The sequence below is a fragment of the Suncus etruscus genome, chromosome 13 (assembly GCF_024139225.1).
Source record: "Suncus etruscus isolate mSunEtr1 chromosome 13, mSunEtr1.pri.cur, whole genome shotgun sequence".
Classification (NCBI taxonomy): Eukaryota; Metazoa; Chordata; class Mammalia; order Eulipotyphla; family Soricidae; genus Suncus; species Suncus etruscus.
Window position 1 is genome coordinate 44,916,974 of NC_064860.1, and position 27,612 is coordinate 44,944,585.

The window sequence follows — 27,612 nt, forward strand, 5'->3', positions numbered from 1 at the left end:
AGCTTGTTGCAGTGGAAGTCAGTCAACTGGTGCTACCAGCTTGTTCATGGTGGAGGTGGTGTGTGTGTGTGTGGGGGGGCATATTTTACCTCAGTTCATGGAGTCCTTCATTGTCCTTCTACAAACCTTAAAAGACCCTTCCTTCCTTCCTTCCTTCCTTCCTTCCTTCCTTCCTTCCTTCCTTCCTTCCTTCCTTCCTTCCTTCCTTCCTTCCTTCCTTCCTTCCTTCCTTCCTTCCTTCCTTCCTTCCTTCCTTCCTTCCTTCCTTCCTTCCTTCCTTCCTTCCTTCCTCCCTTCTCCCTCTCTCCTCCCTTTGTTTCCTGTTCAGGGTCACACCTGGTGACATTTAGGGGTTACTCCTGGCTCTGCACTCATAATTTACTCCTTGTGGGCTGGAGAGACCATGTGGTATGGTGGGACATTGAACTCAGGTTGGCTGCATGCAAGGCAAATGCCTTTTCTACTGTACTGTCGCTCCAGCTTCAGGTGACTATTTTCAATCAAAACATGGACCAATTTTAGTGGGTTATTGAAGAAATCCCACTATAGTGACTCAGGACTTCCAAATGCTAAATAATGACAGATGGATTATTCTTTGATGGGGTCTGTGGCCATAGTACACCAGGTAGCGCATTTTCCTTACATGCAGACCACCTGGGTTCTATCCTAATATAGCTACTTAAGCCAATCACTGTCAGCAATGATTCCTGATGCAGAGCCAGGTGTTATCCCGTGAGCACTACTGGGTGTATTCCAGTAAAACAACAAAACAAAACAAAAAAAACCTATGATGAAAAATAAATGTAAGAATGAGGAAGAAAGAGGGAGAGAAAGAAGATGCGCAAGCAAGAAAGAGCACGAGAGAGAGCACACAGTTGTCTTGGCACAGATTTTACATATAGGAGGCTGTATGATTGTTTTCCAGCACAGTGTGGCAAACTGAGCATCACCAGGTGTGGTCCCCTAATTACAACAGATAGAAAGATAAATTGAGGTGAGAGAATAAATAGAAGATACAAAGGTAAAACTAAGATTAAAACAAAGATGAATAGCCAGAGAGATAGTGCAGGGGTTAAACTGCTTGTCTTTCTTGCACATGGCTGACCCTGGTTTGATCCCTGGCACCACCTGTTGTCCCCCAAGCACTGCCAGGAGTGATTCCTGAGTGCAGAGTCAGGAATCAACTCTGAGTATATGGGTGTGGCTTCCAGTCAAAATAAGGAATGAAAATAAAATACTAAATAAAAAAATGGCTGAGAATTATTATTAAGAACTGGCTACTAGATAGGCATTAAGTGACTCACAAAACACAAGTGATGTGACTTAGTTCTTGCAACATCCCCTGAGTTTGATAATGGTCACGGACTGTCATTTGTAGAGGGGTAGAACTGTTATTTAGAGTTACCTTCCTGGAGCCAAAAATATAGCACAGCAGGTAGGGCACTTGGCCTTGCATGTGGTGGACCTGAGTTCCATCTTTAGCATCCCATATGGTCCTGCGAGCCTATCCAGAGTGATGATTGAGTGTAGAACCAGGAGCACCCCCCCCCCCGAACAATCTCCCCGCAAAAAACAAAACAAAACAAAACAAAAAAGACTTATTTCCTTTTTGCCTTTCCCCCCATGACTGGAGATCAAACCCAGGGTCTTACACATGTAAGGCAAATGTCCTATCACTGAACCACCTCCCTGGTCTCGAGTTTCCTTCATATCACCCTGAATTCAGGAATGATGCTGTGGTTTAACTTGTAGATAATCTTGGGGAGCTTCCAACACTGAGCTCAATGCCTTATAACCATCTTGTGATGACCGATACTTTATTGCCATGCTCAAGTGTGAACCACCAGTGGTACACACCACTGTCAACTTGTTAAGCCATTAAAGGTCAGACGCCTGCTTGTTGACTTATTGCAGCCAGAGCTTATCAGCCGGTGATACAGATGGTTGATGCAAATGGTTGAGGCTCTTCAGCAGCTACAGATACCAAAAAAATGCCTGACCAAACCCAAAGGAAATGGACCAGAAATACAGTTACGTTGAGGGGCCTAGGAACTCCATAAATATGTGACTGGTAGGGTTGTTTGAACCAGCTGTTGTGTACCATGAGGGCATTGACCCATATCTCAGTACAGCTCCCACCATGAATATTTGTGCACAAGGTGGAATATTTTATGCTCCGACAGGAGAAGGAATCAAGTTTTATCATTGGGTAACTGGGGTAACCCAGGAGGGCATCGTACACAGAAAATTAAGTCAGTTCTGGATGACCTCACTGGGGTTTAGGACCTGGGGACAGTCCAACATGTAAGAAATAGTCAAGTGGCATTTGACAAGGGAAGGTTATTAGGGGAATGAGACTGATGGTGTTTAAGGGCCTTGACTTGTAGTGAGTGACTACAGAGCCCCAGAGAACTAGTGTATGGAGACAGTGAGTAGGTTTTATTAAATCTAATTTTTGTTTGTTCTTTGGGCCACACCTGGTGATGCTCAGGGGTTACTCCTGGTTATGCGTTCAGTAATCACTCCTGCTTTGGGGGACCAAATGGGACACTGGGGCATCGAACTGTGGTCTGTCCTAGGTCAGCTGCATGCATGGCAAATGCCCTACTGCTGCTCCACTGTTCTAGCCTCTGTTTTACTTTTTTTAAAAATGGAATCACTGTGAAATATAGAGTAAAAAAAATTATTGACAGATAAACTTCAGTTATACAATGTTCCTGCACCCATCCCTTCACCAGTGCACATTTCCCTCTACCAGCATTTCCAGTTTCTCTTCCACTTTCCTTTATTTTGACTCTATAACAGAGGCCCCCCCCCCCCCCCCCCCCCCGTTTAGGCACTATGGTTTGCAATTCTCTTACTGAAGGGGAATCATGCATATCACTTTACTTCCTTTCAATTCCCTGTTCTTGTACCTAGTGATCATTTCCAGCTCTTATTTTCTTAGTGGTCCTTTCTCTGTCCTAGCCGCACTCCTCACCTACCCCTGAGTATTATTAATGTTGCTCTGTTTTTGTTTTGGATCACACTTAGCAGTGCTCAGGTCTTCCTCCTGGCTCTGCACTCAGGAATCACACTCCTAGTGAGGTTGGGGGACCATATGGGGTGCTGAGAATTGAATACGGGTCAGCTGTGTGTAAAGCAAGTGCTGTGCCTCCTGTACTATTTTCTAGCCCTGAAGAATCATTTTGTAACATAATCGTGTTGTGTGATAAATATTGCTACTATGGCACTCACAACATATTATACGATGTGTAAGGGAGCATGCTGGTACACTTTGTTCCATGTCAAATTGATGAAATTAAAAAGGAAATACTTAAAAATTTTTGTGGGGTGCCACATCTGGTGATGCTCTGGTTTCTTTCTTCAATACTATTTCCCCTTTTAATCAAAATTATTTTTTGTTTTTGGTCACACCCAAAGGTGCTCAGGGCTTGCTCTTGGCTCTGTGTTTAGGGATCAGTCCTAATAGGACTTGGAAACCATATGGGATGCTGCGGATCCAACTAGGGTGGGCTGTGTGCAAGGCAGGCATCCTACCTGCTGTACTGATAATCCCTCTCCAATTTAATTTGTATTAACTTTTTCATTAGCTGAGAAAAGATTATAGATTGATCTCTTTCCTTTGTGGCAAATAGAGAAACCTAAGGAAATAACAAATGACCAAAGGCAACAGAAACTAAAATTTACAGCACACAAGGGTGGGGTAATGGGCTGAGAGAGTCACTCTGGTAGAGGGGGTGTGTTAGGACACTGTGCATGAATGAAGCCCAACATGAACTGATTGTCAATCGCTGTGCTGAGAATAAAGTAAAGCTAAAATATTTAAAAAAATAATTATGGGAGGGTCGAAGTGAGAGCACAGTAGGTAGAGCATTTTCTTTGCACACACAGCCAACCTAAGTTTGATTTCCCGCATTCCAGATGGTCCCTTAAGCTTCCTCTGAGCTCAGAGCGAGGAGTAACCCCTGGTCGCTGCCGAGTGTGGACCTCAAAACAAAAGTTATGTTATATATATTTTTAATAGCACGATAAGCCTTAGAATCTTAAATTAAAAAAAATTTAAACAAGAAATATTTAAGGGATGGCTCAAAATCGAAGTGCATGCTGGAGGGAGCCCCAGGTTTGGTCCTCACTCAAGCACTACCAGGATCAACCCCCAAGCACTGAGTGATTATTTCCCAACCTCCCTCAATTTAGTTCATGTTCAGCTAAAGAGACTCAATTAGTTTTACTGACGGTTTCATAACGATGCTCAGTCATGCTCCATGACTTCCCCAGAGAGTTTGTGTGCTCAGAGGAAACTTTCCGTGCTGCTGTTTGGAATATGGACTTCTTTGCCCATAGAAAGAAATTGCGGACTCAGCCTCCGCCATGCAGGTGGAGAGACAGACTGCCGCCTGCTAGTCCGCGTGCCAGCAAGAACTCAGCCTGGCAAATTATTGGCAGCTGGTACCATAATGAGTCCATTTCAATAAAAATGGGCTCTCACTTATTAATTTCTGTCAGTTCCTAAGCGATTCAGGAACTGCTTTGGAAATCAGGAACTTTGCATAGAGCCTCTGGAGAAGGGTGCCTGGGGGTGGGGTGAAGTGGATGGAGAGACAGAGACAAAGAGTGAGACAGAGAGAAACTTAGAGAGAGCGAGCAGGCTGGCAGCTCTGGGGGAGGTTTGGAGAGGGCAGGGACACTAAAGTCAACATTGGCATCCTGCTAAGAACTCGTGTTTTTCTCTGGCCTGCGGGACCCACAAACTTCTCCCATCCAGATCACGTTTTTTGGGATGGGAAGGTCAGACACTTGGCTGATTGCAGGCCTCTCTGGATGAACGAATTTATCAATGTCTGGGGCACCTCTCTGCAAAATAGGCGATTTATCCTGTGCTCCTGCTCCAAGTCTGAGACCACCTGCAGCAAGCAGGGGTGGGAATTGGTTATGGGCAGACCCCAGAGCCACAGCCACAAGAGGGTAATAAGTGGCAGTGATTGCTTAAGTTTTTCTTCAGTATCTGTCATGTGAGCTCAGCAGGTAGTCAAATGCTGCTTGTATGTGGCCTTCACCTGGTCAGTTTCTTTTCTGTGTTAAAGAACAATTTACTCTTGGTTTGTGGGGCCTCACCTGGTTATATTCAGGGGTTGCTCCTGGCTCTGTATTTAGGATTCACTCCTGGTAAGCTCGGGGACCCTATGGAGTGCCGGGGATCAAACCCAGGACAGCTGTGTGCAAGACAAGCTCTCTCCATGCTGTACTCCAGTCTCCAGTTTGATTCTTTTACCCAAACTTTTTCCCCAGGCACATTCTTTGATGTTTGCCAGTTAGGGAAATATCTGTGCATAGTAGGTAGTTCATACATGTCTTTGGGTCTTGGTATTTCATAATTTTTGTGGTTTTATTTTTTCCTTCAACTTTGCCTATAAATATAGCTATACTTGAAGGATACTCCCTACCTATCCCCTCCCCACCCCGTTTTGGGCTCACACTTGGTGGCACTTAGGGGCTATCCTGACTCTATACTTGGAATCACTGCTGGCAAGCTCAGGGGACTGTATGGGATGGCAGGGATTGAACCTGGGTCTACCTTGTGCAAGGCAAATTCCCTCCCCATTGTGCTCTCTCCAGCCTCAGTGAGATGGACTTATCTTTTGTCAGTCTCTCGGTTGAGATTTTTCTATCAAGACATACATACTTTAATAAACTATTTTGGTTGCCTCATCTCAATCTACTGATGGGTTTTAGAATGTTCAGATAATCTAGTAGATAAGCGCTGTTAATGACCACAGACACGTAAATACATTTGTCATTCTGGATCTGCTGACACATCTTCTTATACCTGTAGCTGTGACTACAGCCATGTAAATATTCTTGTCTTTATGGATCTGCTGATGCATGTCATTCTAAACCTACAACAAAATGTTTTGTTGGGTCTGAACATTTCCAAGTCCACATTGGAGACTGGCCTGATTCCTATTTTTTAACACTATTCTTTCCTCTTTTGTCTTCTCCAGGTGTTTGGTGCATCCTTCCTGCATCAGCAGAGACCCTGATGTCCACCCTGAGGGGCAGGTGCTGACCCACATCTGGCGTGCCATTCATCCTGCAGTCATTTTCTCTCTCAGTATCTAAATGCCCCAGTGTTCTCAGGGCAACTTGGGCTGGGACCACTGGTGCCTTTTCAGGTAGGTGCTTGGTTCTGCCTGACTCCTTGAACCCTGCAGGTGGCCTGAATTAATTGGAATGCCTCAAAGGTGGCCCGGTAGATACCTCTTAGTATAATTGGATTGGCTGTGTTATATGCTTCTCCTGGGAAAGAGTTTGGAATTGCCTGTTCAGATTAGGGTTACACCCATCAAACAATTCAAAGACTTTAAGCCTTAAAAGTGAAGAAAGAGAGAGAGGGTGAGCAAGCTGGTACCTTCAAAATCTTTTCTCTCCCTGTGAATTTCCCTCAGGGTATTTTACCCCTTATCCCTGAGCTTTCCATAGGGCTATTTTGCAAAAAGCCAACCTTGCTTCCAAAATTGAATTTCAAAACAGTCATTTCTTTTTGTTTCTGGCTTTGGTTAATCTTCTAAAAAGCAACAGTAACTATGGTCAAAACAATCATCTTTCTCAATCCAAGATCATCTTTTATTTTGTGGCAAAACTTCCCAGCTTTGAGTCTCTCTGCTCTTTTGGGGTCTTCGCTCTGAGTGTGACTTGGCAAAACAAACAAACAAACAAACAAAACTTTGCAGGGGTTTGTCAAGATTTTAGTAAAAACTTTGAGAACTTCATCAGTTTAATCTTAGCTCTTTTGCTCTGTCTTCATGCTCTGCCTCCAGGAGGGAAAAAAACAGGCTCGAAACCAAGACCTCCCACTAGAATCTAATTTTAAATTCGCAATCTGTTGTCTTGTGATTTTTCCTTCAAATTTAACTTGGAAACAAATACATCTCATCCTTTTGCCGGCAATTTCAGAGGTCTGTTTTCAAGTCGTAGAAGGGCGATCATTATGTTTATTTTAATGAGTTTTTAAATACCTCCAGGGAAGCAAAAATTATATTATTAATAATCATAATTTACTTACATCATTAAATGCAGCATACTTGGATCGCACAAGGCCCTAAGTGATCCCAGGGAGATGTGGCTTTCAAGTGAACTTGATGGGGCTTCAATGGGGTCTTCTTGAGCCCATTCTTGGTCTCCCCAGGGTCTGAATGCAGTGTAGACCAAAAGCATTCCTAATGAGAAGAGTTCTTCAGTACCTGACTTGCATAGGGGCGGTGTGGTACAGAGAAATAATCCAGGGGTTAAGGCACTTGCTTTGCCTGTGGCTGATTTGGTGTTCAACTCCTGGCCCTGTATCTGGTCCCCTGAGCACTGTCAGGAGTGAGTGATCCTTGAGCGTAGAGGAGCCTGGAGTAAGACCTGAGGATTGCCTGGTGTGGCCCTCTAAAACAAAACAAAAATTCTGTTTTGATTTAGGTGACCAGCACAATAATGGGTGAGGCCTGGTTTCTGCCATCAGGAGATTATAATGAGATGGGAAAAGGGTGTGATGCGGATATTCGTTCATCCATGAAAACAGGTTTACAGACATTTTTTTTAACCTGTTCTTTCTTTAAAATGAATTACAGATTTAGTGTAGATACTTTAAAATTGAGTATAAGAGTGTGTAATTTTAAAGAGCAAGACCACCTTAACCACCAGCCTTCTGTCCAGAAGAGCTACTTTTAAAATACTTACATCGTTCTATGTGGATGGGTGTCAGTAAAATATTGTTGTTTTCATTTTTTGTTTTGGGGACCACACCTGGCAGTGCTTGGGGACCATGTGGTCCTGCGAATTGAGCTTGAGGCTTCCACAAGCGAAGCATATGCTCAGCCTTATTTAATCAGGGTTAGGTTTATTTTTCTGTTCTTTTCTTTAACCACATTCTGCTATGCTCAGGGATCATTACTAGTAGTTCTTGTGGGGATTTAACTTGAGTTGGCAGAATCAAGGCAAGGTCCTATCTGGTCTCCTATCTCTCCTGTTCCAAGACCCTATATTCTTTGATTGTTTGTAGCACTCAGGGGCTACTCCTGGCTCTTGCACTTAGAAATTACTCCTGGTATGGGGTAGGAGCAGTGGCTCAGTGGTAGGGCATTTGCCTTGCATGCAGCTGACCCAGGACGGACCGTAGTTTGAGCCCTTAGCATCCCATATGGTCCCCCAAGCCAGGAGCGATTTCTGAGCGCATAGCCAGGAGTAACCCCTGAGCATAACCGGAAATTACTCCTAGCAGGCTTGGGGGGCCATATGGGATGCAGGGGATGGAACTCAGGTCAACCTTGTACAAAGCTATCAGCTACTCTACCTGCTTTAGCCTCAAAACCCAATATTTTTCAAGAAACTTTGACTTGCTTCAGCCAGCATTTTAGAAAATGCATCTCACAGAATTCAGTTTTTAGTCCTGGTGACTGGGAAGAGTTTTATTTCAAAGATGTTGGCTTTTGGAGCAGATTCGCTTTTGCATGATTTGCTCCCAAGCAAGGCAAGCCATGGTAGGCTGACCCAGAGGCTGAGCATCCATCAGAAAATTTTTCTGCTTTGCCATTGGTGCAAGTGGTGCAGGTGACAAACATCCAGCTGTCTGTTTGGAGGGACGACTTGAACTTCTGTTCTGGCCTCAAGTCTTTAGACACCATAACCTCACAAAGTAGATGACGACTTCCTCAGTTCTTGAGGATAGTGATTGAATTTTCTTTTTCCTGACCTCCTCCACCTTCTGCTCTTTTACTCCTTCCTTTTCCTCTTTTGATGTCATGAATGTTTACTCTGACTCACACTAACTGCTTTAACAAGTCTCGCATCAGGGCTGGAATACTTGGGTAGGACAGTTGTCTTGCACATGGCTGGCCCAGCTTTGATCCCTGGCACTACATATGGTCCCCAAGTCCACCAGGAGTGTTTCCTGAGCAATATTTCCCCTTGTCCTCAATTTCCCATCCTTCCAAATGCCACATATGGCTCACTTGGACTATGGCCTTTCTCTCTTTTAGAGACTTGAAAGTGTTTTCCCGTTTCTTAGGAATGCAGTGTGTATATTTGAGGTGTCATGTTGGGAGACTCTGGGACTCAGTGAGAATCACCTGAATTTCTGTGCCCCTATCTTTCTGGCTTCTCTCACCTTCTTATGTTTTTTGTTTATTTGTGGGAGGCACACCTGGCAGTGCTTAGGAATTACTCTTGACTCTGAGTTCTGGAATTACTCCTGGCATGCTCAGGGACCATATGAGATGTCAGGTATTGAACCCTGGTCAGCCAAGTGCAAGGCAAGCACCCTCCTGTGGAACTATCGCTCTGTTATCCTCCCTTTGAAGCAGTCAGCCAGCCTGGAACGTTCCCATGAGCCTGCATCACCTGTGTCAGATGGAGCCTCCCACATTTGTTCCATTGCTTTTGGGGGCTTGGTTCCCTTAAGTGCTACTTAGGAGCTAGAGGGAAACGTGCAGGTTGGTGGAGTCCCTGCTTTACATCTCTAAAGCTTTACTGTCTTCCTTGGCTCCCTCCCAGGCACCTGGGACTTGTGTGGACTTGCATAGTGGGACAGGTTGAGCAGAAGGATCACAGTGCTGGGCAGGCTGAGCTCTTAGGGACCGATAGGGTTAGAGGGCTTGGTATGTTTCTTCTGTAAACATGGTCACTGCACACTTATGTGATGCAACTGAAGAAAAGTCTCTCTGAGGCCAGGATGTAACTCATTTTATGTAAGACCTGGGTTGGGGTTGGGAAGAAAGAGAAAGAAAGAATGAACAAAGTGGGGGAGAAAGAAGAAATAAAATGTGGGGGCTGGAGTGGTGATGCAAGCGTTAAGGCATCTGCCTTGCACGTGCTAACCCAGGACGGACCGTGGTTCGATCCCCTGGCTTCCCTTGTGGCCTCCCAAGCCAGAAGCAATTTCTGAATGCAGAGCCAGGAGTAACTCCTGAGTGTCTCAGGTGTGGCCCAAAAACCCAAACACCACCCCCCCCCAAAAGGAAATAAAAATTGAGGAGAAGAATAAGAGAGAAGGTTGGGGGTAAAAAGAGGGAGGAAGGGATGGGAGGAAGAAAGGAAGAAAATAGGAAGTTAGGGACAGAGTTTAGTGGGTTTAAAACTGTAAATACAAGGGATGGGGAGAGATAGCACAGTGGGGAGGGTGCTTACCTTGTATGTGGCTGACCCAGGTTTGATCCCCAGCATTCCATATGGTCCTCTGTGCACTGCTAGGAGTGATTCTGGAGTGCAGAGCCAGGAGTAACCCATGAGCCCTGCCAGGTGTGGCCCAAAAGCCAAAATACAGGCCAGAGTGATAGTAGTGGTTTGGGCTCTTCCCTATTATTTAGTAAGCCTTTGAACACAACTGAATATGGCTCAAAAACAACAACCAAAATAAAATAAAAAAAATAAAATAAACACCCATGCCAAAAACCAGAAATGGTGTGGAAACTTCTGGCTTGAGATGGGATGCCTAGCTCTCATGTATTTATTTTCCTTTTCAAGGTGGCAGATGCTGTCCCCAGCAGTGCTGGGTGGTGGTGGGGTGTCATTTATGTTTCCCTGCCCAGCTGTGCAGTTTGGAAAGTGTTGAGGCTTTAACTTGGAGATGCTCAGTCTTGTACACGGTCAACCCAGGATGGACAGTAGTTCAATTCCCAGCATCCCAGCATCCCCTGAGCCTGCCAGAGGTGATTTCTGAGTGCAGAGCCAAGAGTAATTCTTGAGCACCACCAGGTATGACACCCACCCCCCAAATGTACACAGGGATAGATGCAGGTTTATTTTTAGGAGGTGGGCAATTCTGGTCTCTGTAAAAGCAACCAGAAAAGAAAAAAGGCGAAAGTCATTTTCTGGCCCAAAGTTGTTTTTCTATGGAAAGGCATCGTGTGCATGCATGCGTGCGTGAGTGCGTGCCTGCGTGCGTGCGTGCGTGCGTGCGTGCGTGCGTGTGTGTGTGTGTGTGTGTGTGTGTGTGTGTGTGTATGAGCCAACATTCTGGTGTCATTCTGGTGCAGAGGCCTTGAATGGAATGGCTGTGTCCACTGTGTGCAAGTCAACAGTTGGGATTTTTGCTTCTCCTGTTATTTCAGGTCTTTGTCCCTTCCCCCCTATTCATGGACCATCAGATATCTGGAAGCACTTTCAAATTAAGAGGTGCTTTTGTAAAAACTTTTGTAAAAACTCCCTTCTTTTACCTCCAGTGGCTTCATACTTTCCACTGATTCAGCCAAGAGCAGATATTGGGGTTGGATTTAGGAGCCTGGGAGTTTCCAGTTTCAAGATTTCAAAAGGGGCCCATTCCGACCTGGGCTGGCTGGAAAGAATCTTCATATTCCACATGTTCTTCCTCTCACAGATCCGTGGAGTGATGCCTGTACCGCTCAAGGCTATTTCTTTCTGCAGAAAGCTCTCCCAGGCTTTTACTCCACTGGTTTTTGTTGGCAGACCATTCGAACCTGAAATGGGTTGGATCTGCCTGTCACGCTGCATTTGCAGCAGACTTTGGACATGTATGACACAGGAGGGAACCTGCTCATGAATGTGAAGGGATTTTCTCACACAAACTTTATATGCATCAGCTTTGGGTTTCATTCTTTCTACCACATGAATCCTTGAGCACTGCTGAGTGTAGCACAAGAGCACTGCCAGAGGTACCCCCCCCAACCAAAAAAGATCCCCTGGGCCCAAGCAATAATGCAGTGGGTAGGGCGTTTGCCTTGCACATGGCTGACCTGGGTTTGATTTCTGGCTGCCCAAATGGTTCTCCCAAGTGCCAAGCCAGGAGTATGAATACTGCCAGATGTGGACCCCTCAAAGTCCCCCTAAAACCTCAACCCCCAGAGCCAAAGGGATAGCTTAGTGGGGATGGCATTTGCCTGGCACATGGCCGAATCAATCCAGGTTTGATCCCTAGCATCCCATCTGGTCCTCTGAGCCTGCCAAGAATGATGCTTGAGCACAGAGCCAGATTAACCCCCAATTGCGAGGTGTGTCCCCCCAAAAAAAACAACAAAACCCCCTAATTTCCCTAACCAAAACCAAACCAGTCTCAAGCAGATAACCTTCATGAACTCTCTTAAGAAATTGCTTTTGGGGCCCAGAGAGATAGCACAGCGGCATTTGCCTTGCAAGCAGCCGATCCAGGACCAAAGGTGGTTGGTTCGAATCCTGGTGTCCCATATGGTCCCCCGTGCCTGCCAGGAGCTATTTCTGAGCAGACAGCCAGGAGTAACCCCTGAGCACCACTGGGTGTGGCCCAAAAACAAAAACAAACAAACAAACAAAAAAAAGAAATTGTTTCTGGGGGCTGGTGTGGTGGCGCTAGAGGTAAGGTGTCTGCCTTGCCAGCACTAGCCTAGGACTGACCTCGGTTCGATCCCCCGGCGTCCCATATGGTTCTCCCAAGTGAGGGGCAATTTCTGAGCGCTTAGCCAGGAGTAACCCCTGAGCATCAAATGGGTGTGGCCCAAAAACCAAAAAAAAAAAAAATTACTTCTGGGGCCAGATTGATGGCATGTGGTAGGGCATTTGCCTTGCATGTGGCCGACCCTGGAAGGACCTAGATTCGATCCCTTGCATCCTATATTGTTCCCCTGAGCCTGCCAGGAGTGATTTATGAGTATAGAGCCAGGAGTAACCCCTAAGTGCCGCCGGGTATAGCTCAAAAATAAAAATAATAAATAAAATTAAATAAAAAATTACTTCTGTTTTTTAGCATTGATAAAATGTCTGTTTATTTTCTCTTTCAAAGTGTAGTGCAAAAAGTGTGTGTGTGTATAGAAGCAGATGGGGGGGGCGGGGGGCTGGATATTGGTGGAGGGAAATAGACACTAGGGAAGGGATTCGTGTTGAAACATTGTGTACCTGAAACCCAAATAATCTTGTCATTTCACAATGATCATATAAAAAAGTCAAATGAAAACCAAAGTATAGTGCCTGAGAGTGTTAGGAATGTAGGGGACATAAATCAAATAAATGGTCGTGCATGAAAATGGGATCATTTCATTTCCCTTCTACTCAGTTGAGGTTTTATCCCCCCCCCTCATTTCTTTATTTTTTTTCTTTGTGGTCTCATAAAAATATCAGCGAGAGAGGTGTGTGAAGCAATTGCTTTGAAATATCCTTGCTGCTATTAACTTTCCTGAAAAGTCCCTTTGAGCCCCTGGGATATATCTCGAAGCAGGGGGTATTTCCACGGAGCCTCTCATCTGCTCTACCAGGGTTACCTCTGAACCCTTGGAACATCACATGCAGACTTCCCCTTTCTTATTGGTGCAAAGTATTATTTCCTTAAAACCAGCCATGCGGTTATGTAAATAATGCTACAGGTTGAATAATAAACGGTTCAGAGGAAGGAGTCATTAGTCCAGATTGTAAGAACCACTGTTAGGTGCACTCACTCCCACCTCCAATTTGTTACTGTTTATTGGTTGCTTTTTCAGGATAATATATATTAGTTTGGAGAGTGACAAGGATATGCTGCCTTTGTCCCTTTCTGTGTCCTGGGCTTTTAGAACATGCCAGCTGCTCAGTTGATATTTTCTGCATCAGTATCTATGGAGGTGGTTACAGGTATCTGTTCAGAACCTATCCAGCTGCTTTCTTCTTCCTCTCTCCAGTCTCTCCTCTCTCCTGGCTTGTTTGCATTGGATACAATTTGAGTTGGTACAGTCAAAGCCTTGTTGCCAGGCAAGAAGGAGCTAAAAAATTGAGTCCTGATAGATGAACTTTGAAGGTCTTTCTGCTGCTCTTGTGCCTATCCGTCTTCAGGTCAGAAAGAGAGGCTGGAAAAACGGGTCGGGAAGGACTTGCATTAACCTGGGTCGTCCCAAGAGGCTGAATCACACCGAGTGATTTCATAACGTGCATTTCTGTTCCCAGGGCATGCTGTACCAGATTAATGTTCCTAAGGTTGGAGTTGCTCCCAGAAATAAACCCATTAGTCGGCTGCTAGGCGCTTCGGGGTTTCTATTTTGTTTCCCCCAGCCCCACTTCCGCCCCCTCTTACTTCACACCCCCTCCCCAAACACCAAAGTCAAGGCTTGCAAAATGCTCAGCAATGAAAGTCACAAAAGTGATTTGAAAAAGTTAATTCATTTAGTCTTCTTCAGCTTTGATTTTTGGGGGAAGACTTAATCAGTCTTTGTTTTGGACTTGGTTGTTGTTGTTATTGTTGTGATTGCTTTTGAAATGTCAGTGAAGTTAGCCTGAAGCTCAAAAGACCAAGGAGGAAGGGAAGTTGCCCAAACACCACCTTTTGAGTTTGAGTTAGTGAGGTGAAGCAGGTAATTTTCAAAGGAAAGTCATTCATTTGGCTGGCATGTTTGGTTTGGCACTTTTCCCCACCTTGTTTTTGGGGCCACACTGGTGATGCTAAGGGCTCACTCTGGCTGGGACTTGTTTTGTATTTGTTTTGGAACCACACCTACCATTGTTCAAGGGTTACACCTGGTGCTGAACTCAGGAATTACTCCTGCCAGTGCTCGGAGACCATATAGGATGCCAGAGATCGAACCCAAGTTGGGCACATGCAAGGCAAAAATCCTACCTATTGTACTATTGCTCCAGCCCCCACTTGCTGGTACTTGGGGACCTTTTGTGGCACCAGGGTTGAATCCACATCAGCTACATGCGAAGCACATGCCTTAACCCCTGTACTATCTCTCCAGTCCACTTTTGGAGTTTGCAAGGTGCATATGGGAGTATAACTTGATTATTTTTAATTTTGTGGATGGGGTGTCAAACTCGCTAGTTCTCAGGGCTTACTCTTAATGTTGCACTCAAAAAATCACTTCTAAGGGCCTCAGGGACCATATATGGGGGTCGTGGATCGAACCCTGATCATCTGCGTGCAAGGCAAGCTCTCTGCCTTCTGGTCTGGAAGTAGAACTTTGTTTGCTTGCTTTGGATTTTAGGGCCACACTGAGAGGTGCTGAGGGGATTACTCTTGGCTCTGTGCTCAGAGACCACTTTTGGTAGGCTTGGGGCACCATATGGGATGCCTGGCATTGAACCCGGGTCAGCTGCGTGCAAAGCAAACACCCTACTTGCTTTGTTATCGCTCCAGCCCGGAGCAGAATTTTAAACCTTTAATAGCATGGAGGTAGGGCGTTTGTCTTCCATGCAGAAGGACAATGGTTCGAATCCCGGCATCCCATATGTTCCCCTGAGCCTGCCAGGAGTTATTTCTGAACGTAGAGCCAGGAGTAACCCCTGAGCGCTGCCAGATGTGACCCCCCCCCCCCCAAAAAAAAAAGGACGAAGAAGGACTAGGGGTGCCTGGTGTGTTTGTGGGCATCTTACCCTCTTAATGGTCTAATTCTCCAGCATTTATTCCTGGAGATTCTGCCAGTCCTCCCTTGCCTACTGGTAAGCACCCGGGTGCCCAGATGGGCTTCTGTCCCCACTGCCCACCCCATCCCCCAGTCCTTCTGCTCCAAACCACTCAGGCCTCTCATTGACTCAGCTCTCCCTTTCTTTCCCACCGCTTTGCTGCAGACCATAAAACCATGGGAAACGCTGAAAGTCAGAATGTAGAGCATGAGTTTTATGGAGAGAAGCACGCCAGCCTGGGGCGCAAGCATACGTCCCGCTCTCTGCGCCTGTCGCACAAGACACGGAGGAGCCGGCACGCGTCCTCGGGCAAGGTGATCCATCGCAACTTGGATGCCAGCACTCGCTCCAGCAGCACGCCCAGCATCCCCCAGTCCTTGGCCGAAAATGGCCTGGAGCCCTTCTCCCAGGAGGGGCCCCTGGAGGATTTCGAGAGCCCCATCTGGGTGGACCGGGTAGAGATGGGCTTGAGACCCGTGTCCTACACCGACTCGTCCATCGTGCTCACGGCCACCTCGGTGCAGAGCATGCCAGAGCCGGAGCAGAGCCGGCTGTACAGCGGCGACGCGCGCTACTTGGCAGAGGGTGGCTTGCAGCAGCGGCCCTATACGTGCCACGGGCCTGTGTTCATGGAGACGGCGAGCTTTAAGAAGAAGCGCTCCAAATCCGCAGACATCTGGCGGGAGGACAGCCTGGAGTTCTCCCTCTCCGATCTGAGCCAAGAGCACTTAACCAGCAACGAGGAGATCTTGGGTTCCGCGGAGGAGAAGGAGGGTGAGGAGACCAGGGGGATGGGCACCCAGGCGAGCCCACGGCCACTGAGCGCCGGCCAGCGTGCCAACTCCCTGGGCAGCCTGTACGCGCAGCAGAAGTCTGTGGCCGGCACTGCCAATGGGGGGCAGAGGAGCAAATTTGCAGGCTATGGCCGGAATCTGGTGTCAGATATTCCTGATCTGGCGACCCACAAGATGCCAGCACCTGCCACGGAAGAGGCGCTTCCTCCCTACAGTAATTACAACACGCTGCCCTGCAGGAAATCGCACTGTCTATCCGAGGGGGCCACCAACCCCCAGATCAGCCACAGTAACAGCATGCAAGGCAGACGAGCTAAGACCACTCAGGTAAAGCCCCTGGAATCGTGGGTGTGACTGTGTGTGCCCAATTTCCACCCCGGGGGGCAGGCTCCCAGTCCCCGTTTCTCTCTTAGGTTTTTACTCTGGGCACGCGTGTACCCACCGGCTGTTGCAGCTGGAGGTGTGTGTGTGTGTGTGTGTGTGTGTGTGTGTGTGTGTGTGTGTGTGTGTGTGTGTGTGTGTGTGTGTGTGTGTGTGTGTGTGTGTGTGTGGAGGGCGCTTCTCTCCCCTGCATCCCTCCTGACAGCTCTGCAGAGAAGGGGTGGGGACTCCCGGAGGTTTTCGTGCCATTGTGGGGGTGATGTGATAAGCAGTGGAAACCAAGCTGATAAGTTCACACAGGAGAAACTGCCTCTCCAACTCCTCAGCTCTGCAGCGCGTCTCTCTCTCTCTCTCTTTCTTGTTCTCTCCCTCGATTCTCAGCTTCCCTTCGTCCGGCGCTCCTTTCAACCGACAGATGGGCATGGTGGGTTGTGGACTCTGGGACCTTTCCTTCTCCGGCGCCGCAGGTGGGAAGAGGTTAGTTGTCTTCTAGTGGGAAGAGGAAGGCGTCGCAGGAGGCTTTATTATTATTATTTTTTTGGATGCAGGGCAGGCTCCAGTCATTTGTCAGCTGCTCTTGCGCTCGCTCGTGCTGGCAGGCATCCTGCCTCCCTGGGAGATGGCAATTTCCTGCTCCCGGTGATGCTGGCCAGCCCTGTCCCTGGAGGGGAGGAGGAGCGGAAGGGCAAGCACGCGTGGCTTCCAATTCCCCACTTGGTATCCAAGTCGTGCTTTGACCTGGGGCCAAGCCTGACGTCTAGTAATGGAAAAGTAAGCGAACAAACAGTTGGTTTTGTCTGCTTTTGGGGTGGGGTGGGATGGGGTCTGCATGCAAGGGAGTGGGTGTATTTAGAAGCTTTTTATTTCTTTTTGTCATGGGCTGAATGGTGACTGTCAGTGATCAATATGATGATGAGCGGGAGGAAAGCTAAGCTCTCACACCCATCCCGCATGCCACACTGTGTGGATTCTTGGCTGTTCTTCATGTGGGTCCTTTTCTGCAGTCCTGGGGGACCAGGCTTGTGAGGAGGCAGGGGATGGGGATGGCAGGAGTGGGCTTAGATCACCAGGACCTGTGTCCTGGCCACCACTAGGGTGAGCCTAGTTGTAATTATTAGGAAATCAACAGGTGTTCCCTGACCTGGCCAGGAGAGTTTGTGCCTTAGAATGTTACTCCTTTGCACTGTCGAATGGGCATTTCCAGTTTCAGCTTTCTTGCAAAGCAGGGGGCTGGGGCCTATATATAACAGGCAGATGGTGGAGAACCTGAGGGGTGTGTGTCTGTGTGTGAGTGTGTGGGGAGGGTGTCACTAAAAAAAATTGGCATTGCATTCTCTGTGTTACTTGCCAGAGAGCAGATTTTTGTAGCAAGTTGTTTTTAAAGAGTTTTTTTCCTTCTTCAAAATCTTAGGTTTCTAATTTTATTGTGGAATTTTAAATTCAACATCATTCAAGTCATCTAGGGATACCGCTTTTTAAAATCCACCCGATAGTTCTGTATTGGAATCGTTGGAAGTGGACTGTGGTTTCTCTCCTAGGCTTCTGCAGGTGAATGAGTATTGACCCTTATTCCCCCTCTTGTTGATTACAAGATGGTTCTAATTGTGGTCAGCACCCAGCAGAGAGTGTTTTCTGCCTTCATCATGTTACGAGTACAGCTGGGGGATTCTGTGTATGTGGTTGCATAAGTCTCCCCACTGTCTGCTCACAGAACCCATCTGCTGTACCTTGCAAAACCCAGTGTTACCCCTATTAAACATGAGCTCTCTTTCCTGATTTTTCCTTCAATGATCATCCCAGACTCTCTTTGTAGAAATGTGACTTCTAAAGGTGTCATGTTAGTGTTATTAACACTTCCAGTACTTACCTGACTATATCTATAGTATCTTTTAGCTCTGTAGTATTTATGTATAGTATCTGTAGTGTCATAGAATATTGTCCTATAATGTAAATCTGGCAGCATGCAGGGGTCTTCAAACTATGGCCCGCGGGCCACATATTGTATTTAATTCCCATTTTGTTTCTTCACTTCTAAATAAGATATATGCAGTGTGCATAGAAATTTGTTCATAATTTTTGTTTTTACTATAATCTGGCCCTCTAACAGTCTGAAGGACAGTGAACTGGCCCCCTGTTTAAAAAGTTTGAGGACCCCTGATAGAGTATCTTAGAATATAGCTGTAAAATCACCCCCTTGGGTCTCCCACTCCAGATTGAGTCTGAATCAGAATTGGACATGACATAATCCAAACCAGGCTGAGGGTGAAACACGTATAGCCTGGCAGTCTTTTACCTCTTTTCTCCTGAAAGCTGCCTGCCAGAATTGTTTTTATTGAGTATGGAGACCACCCCAGGTGGGACAGTATGGCCATAGTAAGGGTAGATAGTACAGGCTATTCTGAGCCTGTCCCACCCAGGTTTACATATAAGGCAATCTTTGTTTTTGGGAGAAACCAAGTTGTAAACAAACAGATACAAAGAAACTAGGGATGATCTTTGTTTTGGATAAAATATGGTATAACCTAACATATAGCCTCACAGTATTTATCTTATAATAGCTCTTGTATTATTTCTTACAGCATTTATCCAACACTGTTTATCTGACAGCTATAGGAAGAATATCGTGGAGTTCCTGTCAGGATCTATAGTATCTTAGAGTTAAGTCTTATAATCCTGAGTCCTGAGCTGTGCTGTTTTGTGCTATAGCTTCATACTTGTCATCTGTGAGTCCTGGGCTACAGTTTTATGCATTTTATTGCTGGTATCTGAAGGCCTTTAAAGACTTGAATCATGTTTCATTGCATGTATAGACTACATTTGAAAACAGTCTACTTTTCCCTTGATGGTGTTTAATTCTGGCTTCACTTTTGCCTACCTGAGTGATTTGCGGTACAGTTTAAGTCTCCTGAAACCTTTACTTGATCTTCTGTCAAATGGGGATACTAAAAGCTATTTGGAAATGTTGTGGATATAATCTATGAATCAGAGAACCTGGCGCTTTGGAAATACAGTTTTTAAGAACTTTTTTGTTTTGTATTTTGGGCCACACCAAGTGGCATTCAAGGGTTATTCCTGGCTCAGCATTCAAAAATCACTTCTGGTAGGTTCAGGGGACTATATAGGTGCCAAGAATCAAACCAAGGTCTGTCAGGGTTGGCCGCTTCAAGGCAAACGTCCTACCGCTGTGCTATCACTCTGGCCTGAAAAACATTGTATTTTTTATTGAATCATTATGAGACACAAAGTTACAAACTTGTTCATAATTAATTTTCAATTATACAATTTTCAAGCATCCATCCTTTGCCTAGTGACCCCTTTTCTCCACCAATGTCCCCCATTTTCCTTCTACCCCATAACCTACCTCTTTGGCAGACACTTTTTTTTTTTTCTTTTAGGCACTGAATTTTGTAGTGCTGTTACTGAAGGGGTTTCATGCCTGTCACTTTTGATCATTTCAGCACGCAATTGTTGTCTGGAGTGATCATCTCCCCCTATCATTGTCATAATGGTCTTTTCTGTGTTCTAACTGCCTGGAAGCAGCTCTTTGTCACTGTTTTTATCTTTATGGTGGCTTCATGGTGTCATGTGAAGTAAGGACCCAGGCTTGTTCAGTGTTTTTGTCAGCAGCTTGTATTCTAGAGCTAAAGTGATTCCAAAGGCTTCTTTTCTTTTTGCTTGTTAGGTTTTGGGTCACACCCAGCGGAACTCAGGGCTTACTCCTAGCTCTGCATTCACAAATTGCCCCGGCAGGCTAGGGGGACCATATTGGTTGCTGGGAATTGAACGGAGGTCTGTCAGGGTTGGCCGCGTGCAAGGCAAATGCCATATCAGTGTGCTATCATTTGGCCCTCTAAAGACTTCTGTGTTGGTTTGATAAGGGCAGCCTGAAACTTGCCCTGTAGATGTTCTACCAGGTGGGTTTTTCACTCTTTCCTGATGTGGGACAGGAATCATAGAAGTCATAGAAGTGACATGGTTATCCTGTGAAGGCTGATACTCCCACATTTGAGAGCTTGGAAACAGGTGATATTGGGGGCTTATTAAAAGCTGCCCCCCAAAAGCACCCTCGACTCTGCATGACTTCATTCTTTAATCCTGCACTGGCAGGACTGACACTGAAAAGTTGCATTGGCTTTTGAGATCCTTGATTCTGACTGTGGTAAAAGAAGGAAGGACCTGTGTGGGTGCCTTTGACCTTTGTATTATTTGGGGGTCACACCCAGTGATGTTTAAGGGTTACTTCTGGTTCTGTACTCAGGAATCACTCCTGGAGGTGCTCAGGGACCCACATGGGATGCCAGAGATTGAACCTTGGTTAGATACATGCAAGGCAAACGCCCTGCCTGCTATGCTATCGCTCTGACCTCAGAAAGCAAGATTTGAGATACGTGTATAGCTCTACTCTGACTCCCCATCTCTGATTCTTTGCCAAAGGGGACCTCTTCTTCACTCAGTGCCTTCTGAATGGGAAGTGGGGGTAGGGGTATTTGCAGATATTGCAGATAGCTGCAAGTCTACCAAGCTGCACTTAGCTGCAGACACCCAAGGCCGCAAGGGCCTCATGCTTAAAGGCTCTCAGGGGCCCACGGGGTCCGACTGCCAGGAGGGGTAAGGTTGTCATGGGGTTGAGTTGGGTTTGGGATAGACAGAAAGAGAGACAGAGACATGTATCTTTTTATTTCAGTTTGCAGTCTTTAGTCTTCCCACTGCCTGGAGTTTTCTGAAAGAGATGGGTAGATGTAACTCACCAGCCAGAGAGGGCCAGGGGAGGCCTGTAGATCTGGGTTCAAAAGAGAATAGGATAGGGATAGAGACTAAAGGGAACCATCTCCTGTTGCTTTATCTTCATTTTCCCCCAACCCCAATGGACAGCTCTGCTTAGGACTTCACCTTGGGCCCTCCCTTCAACTGTCAAAGTTTTCCTTATATATCCACTGTTGGGAGGGGGGGGACCCAAGGGGTGTGTCCAGGTCCAATTCTAAGGGCTTGTCCAGTCCAACTGCCATTATGTGTGTGTCCAAGGGGTGTGTCCAAGTCCAATTACCATTACATCTACTGGTGTTCACCTCCACACTGCCCCCAGGCACAGATCAAACCATGTGTCCTTCAGAGACATGATTCCAACAGTGCCCAAGCACTACCACTCTGAAATTTCCATCCTCTGGCTCTGTGGTCTGCTGGAATTGTTAAATTCTCTGAAAGTTTCATCTCTCAAAGACACTTCTCAGAGGCTGGAGAGATAGCACAGCGGTAGGGTGTTTGCCTTGCATGAGGCTGATCCAGGAGGGACCCAGTTCGATTCCTGGTATCACACATGGTCCTCCAGCCGGCCAGGGTTGATTTCTGAGACCAGAGCCAGGAGTAACCCCTGAGCACCACTGGGTGTGGCCCAAAGACCAATCAATGAAGTTAAAAAAAAAAAAAACACTGCTCAGGAGCTGAGTGAGATGTAGGGTGCAGTGGTTCAAGGCTCCTTTCATATGCTATGCATTCAAGCATGCTATTTCCTGACCTTCACCTCTTTGCCCCAAAGTCAGGACTACACCTCCAGATGGTAAGTGACACCAGCTTCCAGGCTGTGGCATCCACCAAATGGGCTCAGTGGCTGTGGATTCTTCAAAGAACACAAGTATTATTTTTGTACCCACTTGTTAAATCGAGTGAGCATCTTTTATTGACTTGAAACAAACCCCCGAGTTACATGCACTGCTGTCCCTGCACCCACGCTTCCTAGTCTAAGTTGTAATGGTTTGTCCAACACAATTTTCTGAGAACCTTAGAAGTTCCTAACAGCATATTTTAAGAGGCGGTGAATATGTGGTGCTCAGAGGTTACTCCTGCCTCTGCACTCAGGAATTGCTCTTGGCACGCTTGGGTGGATAATATGGGATACGGGGGTGGGGATCAAATCCAGGTTGGCCACATGCAAGGCAAACCCCCTACCCACTGTGCTATTGCTCTAGTCTCGCTTCACTTTTATTCTTTCCCTTTTAAAAATTTTTTTTGGTTGGTGAGAATTTTGGCCTAGAGGAATTGATCCACTGAACTTGTTCTCACAGACACTAGAGTCTTGGCATCTATCCCAGTACTTGTCTTCCAAGGGGCCTCTGACCATGTGTGTTAGAGCTGGATATGCCTATGGCTTAAGCAAAAGTGTGAGAAATACCCATTACTTCTTTTTAAATAGTGGCCATAAGTCAATTATGTGTTCTTAGAAAACTTTCTGAAAAATCAAGCAGTGAGAAGTGAGGCCTGCCAACTTTATGTTTTGGTAAATCTCTCCCACTTTTTGGCTTCACAGAAGATTCTGGAGTTTCCGTATGTTTCTATGCTCTGTGGGCCATGTCTTTCTCTGGTTGGGCACTGAAGGGGTGGGGCAGGTTTTGCCTACGTAGTTGGAAGAAGGTAGGCTATAGACCCTCCTCCAGAACCCCAGGATCATCATCTGCTTTTGTGCAGGTGCTAGTTGGTGAACTCCAGACCTTTGAAAGTCTCATTTTTCGCCTCGTCCACATGTAGTGACAGGTCAGGCCTACATCTCTGCATGTAGACCATGTTCCCCTCAATGTCTCCTACTTGGTTTTCTCTGCCAGATGTGGATGGAGAGAGGCTCCAGAGGACCCCCTGATCTTCGTGATCCTGGGCAGAAGTAAATCAAGCCTACCTTGCTGTGAATCTCCTTTCCTCCTGGAATATTCAGTTTGGGCCTTAACTGGCACTGTGTGTCTTTCTTACTTTCAATATTTTATTTTTATATATATTTTTTAATTTAAAAAAATCGAGGAAGGGGTGTTTGGAATACATCCAGTGGGGCTTCTTCTACCTCTGTGCTCCCGGTGGTGTTCAGAGCACCATACAGTACCCTGGATGGAGTCAGGTTTGGCTGCCAGCAAGGCAAATGCCATTACCCCTGTATGATCTCTGGCCCTATCTATTTTGGGGGGCATACCTAGCAATGGTCAGGGGTGACCCTTGGCTGAGGAATTACCCTTGGTAGTGCTCAGCGATTGCTCCTGGCTCTGTGCTCATAAATTACTTCTTTAGGTGCTCAGGGGCCCCTGTGGGATCCTAGGAATTGAACTTGGACTGGCTGTATGAAAGGCAAAGTGTCTTGCTTGCTGTGCTATCATTGGTTCGACCCCATCCTTTTAAAACAATGTACAGACAAGGCTTTTGAAATAAAAGCCTGCCTACAACAGGACTGCTTGAGCGAGGCAAAGTTAAGCTTTGCGGTGAGAGTAATTTGTCATCTCAACTTGCGTTGAGTGGGAAGCCGAGCCTCAAAGTGAGTCAACCTTTAAATCAAGCTAAAATACATGCGTGCAAGAGGCTGTTTTTCTTGAGAGGGCGAACAGCTGCCAGCGAGTTGACTCGGCAACGCTTTCTCTGAAGCACCCACCCCATGCCAGCCGCTATTCTTGGCACCTGAGAGGCACCCATGAGCAAACTCCTCGAACTTGTGGAGAAGCCAGGCGAGGTGAAATGTGTGCATATATGTGTGTGTGCATGCATGCATCCACAACAATTGGTATCAGAAGTAAATGGCATGCTCTGAGCCATAGATGGAGCAAGAACAGGAAGACCAGGTAAAAGGCTATGTGTGTGTGTGTGTGGAGGGGGTGGGGGTTGTGTTTCAAATAGACTGGTCAGGATTAGCCAATTTGAGAGGGTGGGGCCTCTAGGAAAGAGGGGGTTTGCCCAATAACTTGTGAGGAGGAATAAGCCCTATGTTTTGGAGGCTGAGCTCTGAGGTTATTAGGCTGGTATGGAGGTGGGTCAGAGGGAAGGGATGGTGCTGGCAAGTGAGGACTTAGAAGAGGGAAGAGGAAGCTGGTAGTACAGAACAAAGGGGGATAGGAGAGTGGGGAGGGCCTTTGCCTTGCAAGTGGCCTATCCAAGATTCAATTCCCAGCATCTCAGATGTCCCCTTGAGAATCTGCCAAAAGGGATCTCTGAGTGCAGAGCCAGAAGTAAAACCTGAGCATCTCTGGGTGTGACCCCAAGACTAAAAAGAAATTTAATAATAATAATAATAATAATAATAATAATAATAATAATAATAATAATAATAATAATAATAATAATAAGAAGAAGAAGAAGAAGGACAGTGAAGGAGGAAGGGGCTTGAGCCGAGTGCCAGAAGCAGAAGCTGGACTGAGTTCCTGATATATCTTGTCCTGGTGGGTGATTTGATCTTAAGCTCCCCAGCTCAGGCCTGGGGAGGCTGAAGGTCCTAGAGTGCAGGCTTTGGGGAGCTTGTGTCAGGGAGATTGTGTAGGGAGGGGGCAGGAAGACAGGAGAACCAGGCAGAAGCTGAAATGGCAGGCTTGAGAGAGGAAGAGACTTGAGACCCTGAGAAGAAGAAAGTCCATGATACCGTTTGTGACATGGTTTGAGGCATAAACTGAGGAAGATGGAAGGAGAAAAGCTGATGCTTTAACTCAGACTCCTGCCCTTTCCAATCTGGAGTTACCTGAGGCAGGGCTTCCAGCATTCAACGTAACTTAACCTCCAACTTAACTCTGAGTCATGGTGTGTGTGTGTGTGTGTGTGTGTGTGTGTGTGTGTGTGTGTGTGTGTGTGTGTGTGTGTGTGTGTGTGTGTGTGTGTGTGTGTGTGTGTGCGCGCGCGCGCGCGCGCGCGCTGGGCATCTTACTTGCTATACTAATTCTCAGCTCTCAAACTTCATTTTTCTTCCTTAAAGCAGCAGTAAGAACTCTAGTGCTTGCCACTTAGAGAATTCTGAGCACCTTTGTCAGGGATGTGTTGGAGAAGACAGGAAGGGGCATGGAGAATGTGCTCTTAGGAAAGGAAGAAGAAATGAGCTGAATTTTAGTGGAATTAGGGCAGGTATGAAGGGGTTAATTGTAGAGACAAGGGAAATAGAAGTGGCAAATGAACATTTAAATTTTATTCATTTCTTTCTTTTGGGGATCATACTCAGAGGCATTAAGGAATTACTCCTAACTTTGAGCTCAAGGATCACTCCTTGCAGGGCTTGGGGGATCAAGTAGGCTGCCAAAGATCAAAGCCAGGTTGGCCATGTGCAAGGCAAGCAACCTATCCATTGTGTATCTCTTTGGCCCCAAGAATTTGAATTTTAAGAGGAATGAGACAGAAAAAGCTGAAGCTTCAGTATTTCCAATGAGTGACAGCGTCCAGTTGTTACTACTTTAAGGTATAGCTATCACCACTGTGTTTCCGTCTACTGTGCATTGGATGAATGCGGCAGGGACTTCAAGGCTTGTTGGAGCTCTGGTCTCCTCCCCCACCCCCTCTCGCCATTGCTCCCATGAGCCTTTGCTCTCGCCCACCCCCTACTGGGTGCTCATCAGGGATCCTCCTTTCTGTAAGCTCTGTAAGGCAGTGATGAGGCAGCCAAGCCCTCTTGTCTTGAGCCAAGATAGAGTAAAGATGAAGATGCTCATGACTGTGGTTATAGTTAGAATTCTTGGAGGGTGGCGCGGACATCGTGCCAGCACTATCCTAAAAGCCTGTGGTTAACTCAAGCTCATGGTGTTTTTCCAAGTGGATAATGTTGCCGTCTCATTCTCTAGCTGTCACAGGTTGGTTGCATAGTTCTTGTGAAGGACAAATACTCACTGTAATGAGATTATGAGGGAGGGTTATACAAGAAATCCCAGAGTGCACCTTGGATTGGAGAGAAGCAAAGACAGACTTTATCGCTCCACTTACTTATGGGAGAAGAGTATGCTTAGCATTGGGAGATAAAAGGATGATTATTGAGGCCTGGAGATTATGCACCAGTTTGGGCACTTGGTTTAGCATGCATCTGACCTGGGTTTGGGGACCACATGGTCTCTTGACCATCATTTGATGTGGCCCTAGAGGTTCCCAGCATCACTGGGATGGCTTAGGTAACCCTTGGCACCGTGGAGCCTGCATCTTGTTTCACTCTCAGGCCTAGCACTGACCCTCTTGCCTGAGACTCACAGTTGGGGCTCTGGGATCTCCTGGGTACCATTTGGGACTGCTTCCTCCAAAAAAGGAAGGAAGGTGATGATCAATCAGAGTGAGGCCATGATAGAATTCAACATGGTGGAAATGGTTTTAATGCAGGCCAGACTCACTTCACCCCACTAAAATGTATTGATTTCTCCTACACTCTATTTAACTTTTTACACAACTATAGTTAAGCTATGTTAAATCATCAGAGAGTGCCAGAGCGATAATACAGCAGGTAGAGCATTTGCCTTGTACATAAATGACCTGGGTTTGATCTCTAGCCCCACCAGGAATGAGTGCAGAACTAGGAGGAAATCCTGAGTTCTGCTGGGTATGGCCCTCACCACCAATTTTTTTAAAGAAATCGGGGTTAGAATGATAGTACAGCAGGCAGGGTGTTTGCCTTGTATGTGGTTGACCTGGGTTCAATCCCTGGCAGTCTATATGGGATATGGTCCCCCAAGCTTGTCAGGAGCGATTTCTGAACGCAGAATCAGGAGTAACCCCTGAGTGCTGCCAGGTCTGCCCCAAAACCAAAACCCAAATTAGAGAACTTAACTTGCGGACCATGACAAAATTTAAAAATCTATTTAACTTATAACCACAAGTGACTCAGGCATCAGGGTCCTTCAACTATTGTGGATAGTTCCATTGCAAATGGTATTTGTGCAATGTGGACAGACAAATGCTGTTCCTGAAAGAACCATCGGAACCTGACCACCATATGCCCGTGGCCCACCTTGGTGCCAGGTGACCCCTTCTCCCTTCCAGTTTGCCCAACAGTGAGAACAGACTGTGCATTGGTTGCCCTGGGATAGCTGAAGTGTGTGTGTGTGTGTGTGTGTGTGTGTGTGTGTGTGGTTGAGCTAAAATTACTTTGAAGGTGCCAACTGCAGCTGTCCCACGTTTGGTTTTAAAGCAAAGTGCACTGTGCACCTTTTGGGAAACCATCAATGAACTGGAAACTGGTGATTACCCTGACTAGCTGGCCAGGGAAGATTTATCTAGTTTGTGCAGAACTCCGAGTCTCGAGGTCATTTATAATGGACTAAAACCCAAGACAATGGCTCCTTTCTACCATGGAGGGTTTGGAGCCATTTTGAGATATGATCCCCTCACACCCCATGTTTTTTTT

General features: G+C 46.4%; 1 protein-coding gene across 1 annotated transcript in view; it reads left to right on the forward strand.

Moving 5' to 3' along the window:
• Positions 1 to 27,612, forward strand: part of TIAM1 (TIAM Rac1 associated GEF 1) — a 216,051-nt gene that overhangs the window by 44,257 nt on the left and 144,182 nt on the right. Inside the window, 2 exon segments of the mRNA XM_049785846.1 lie at positions 6,006 to 6,176; positions 15,502 to 16,457. Coding sequence (XP_049641803.1) covers positions 15,513 to 16,457 — 945 coding nt within the window. The 5' untranslated portion in view covers positions 6,006 to 6,176; positions 15,502 to 15,512.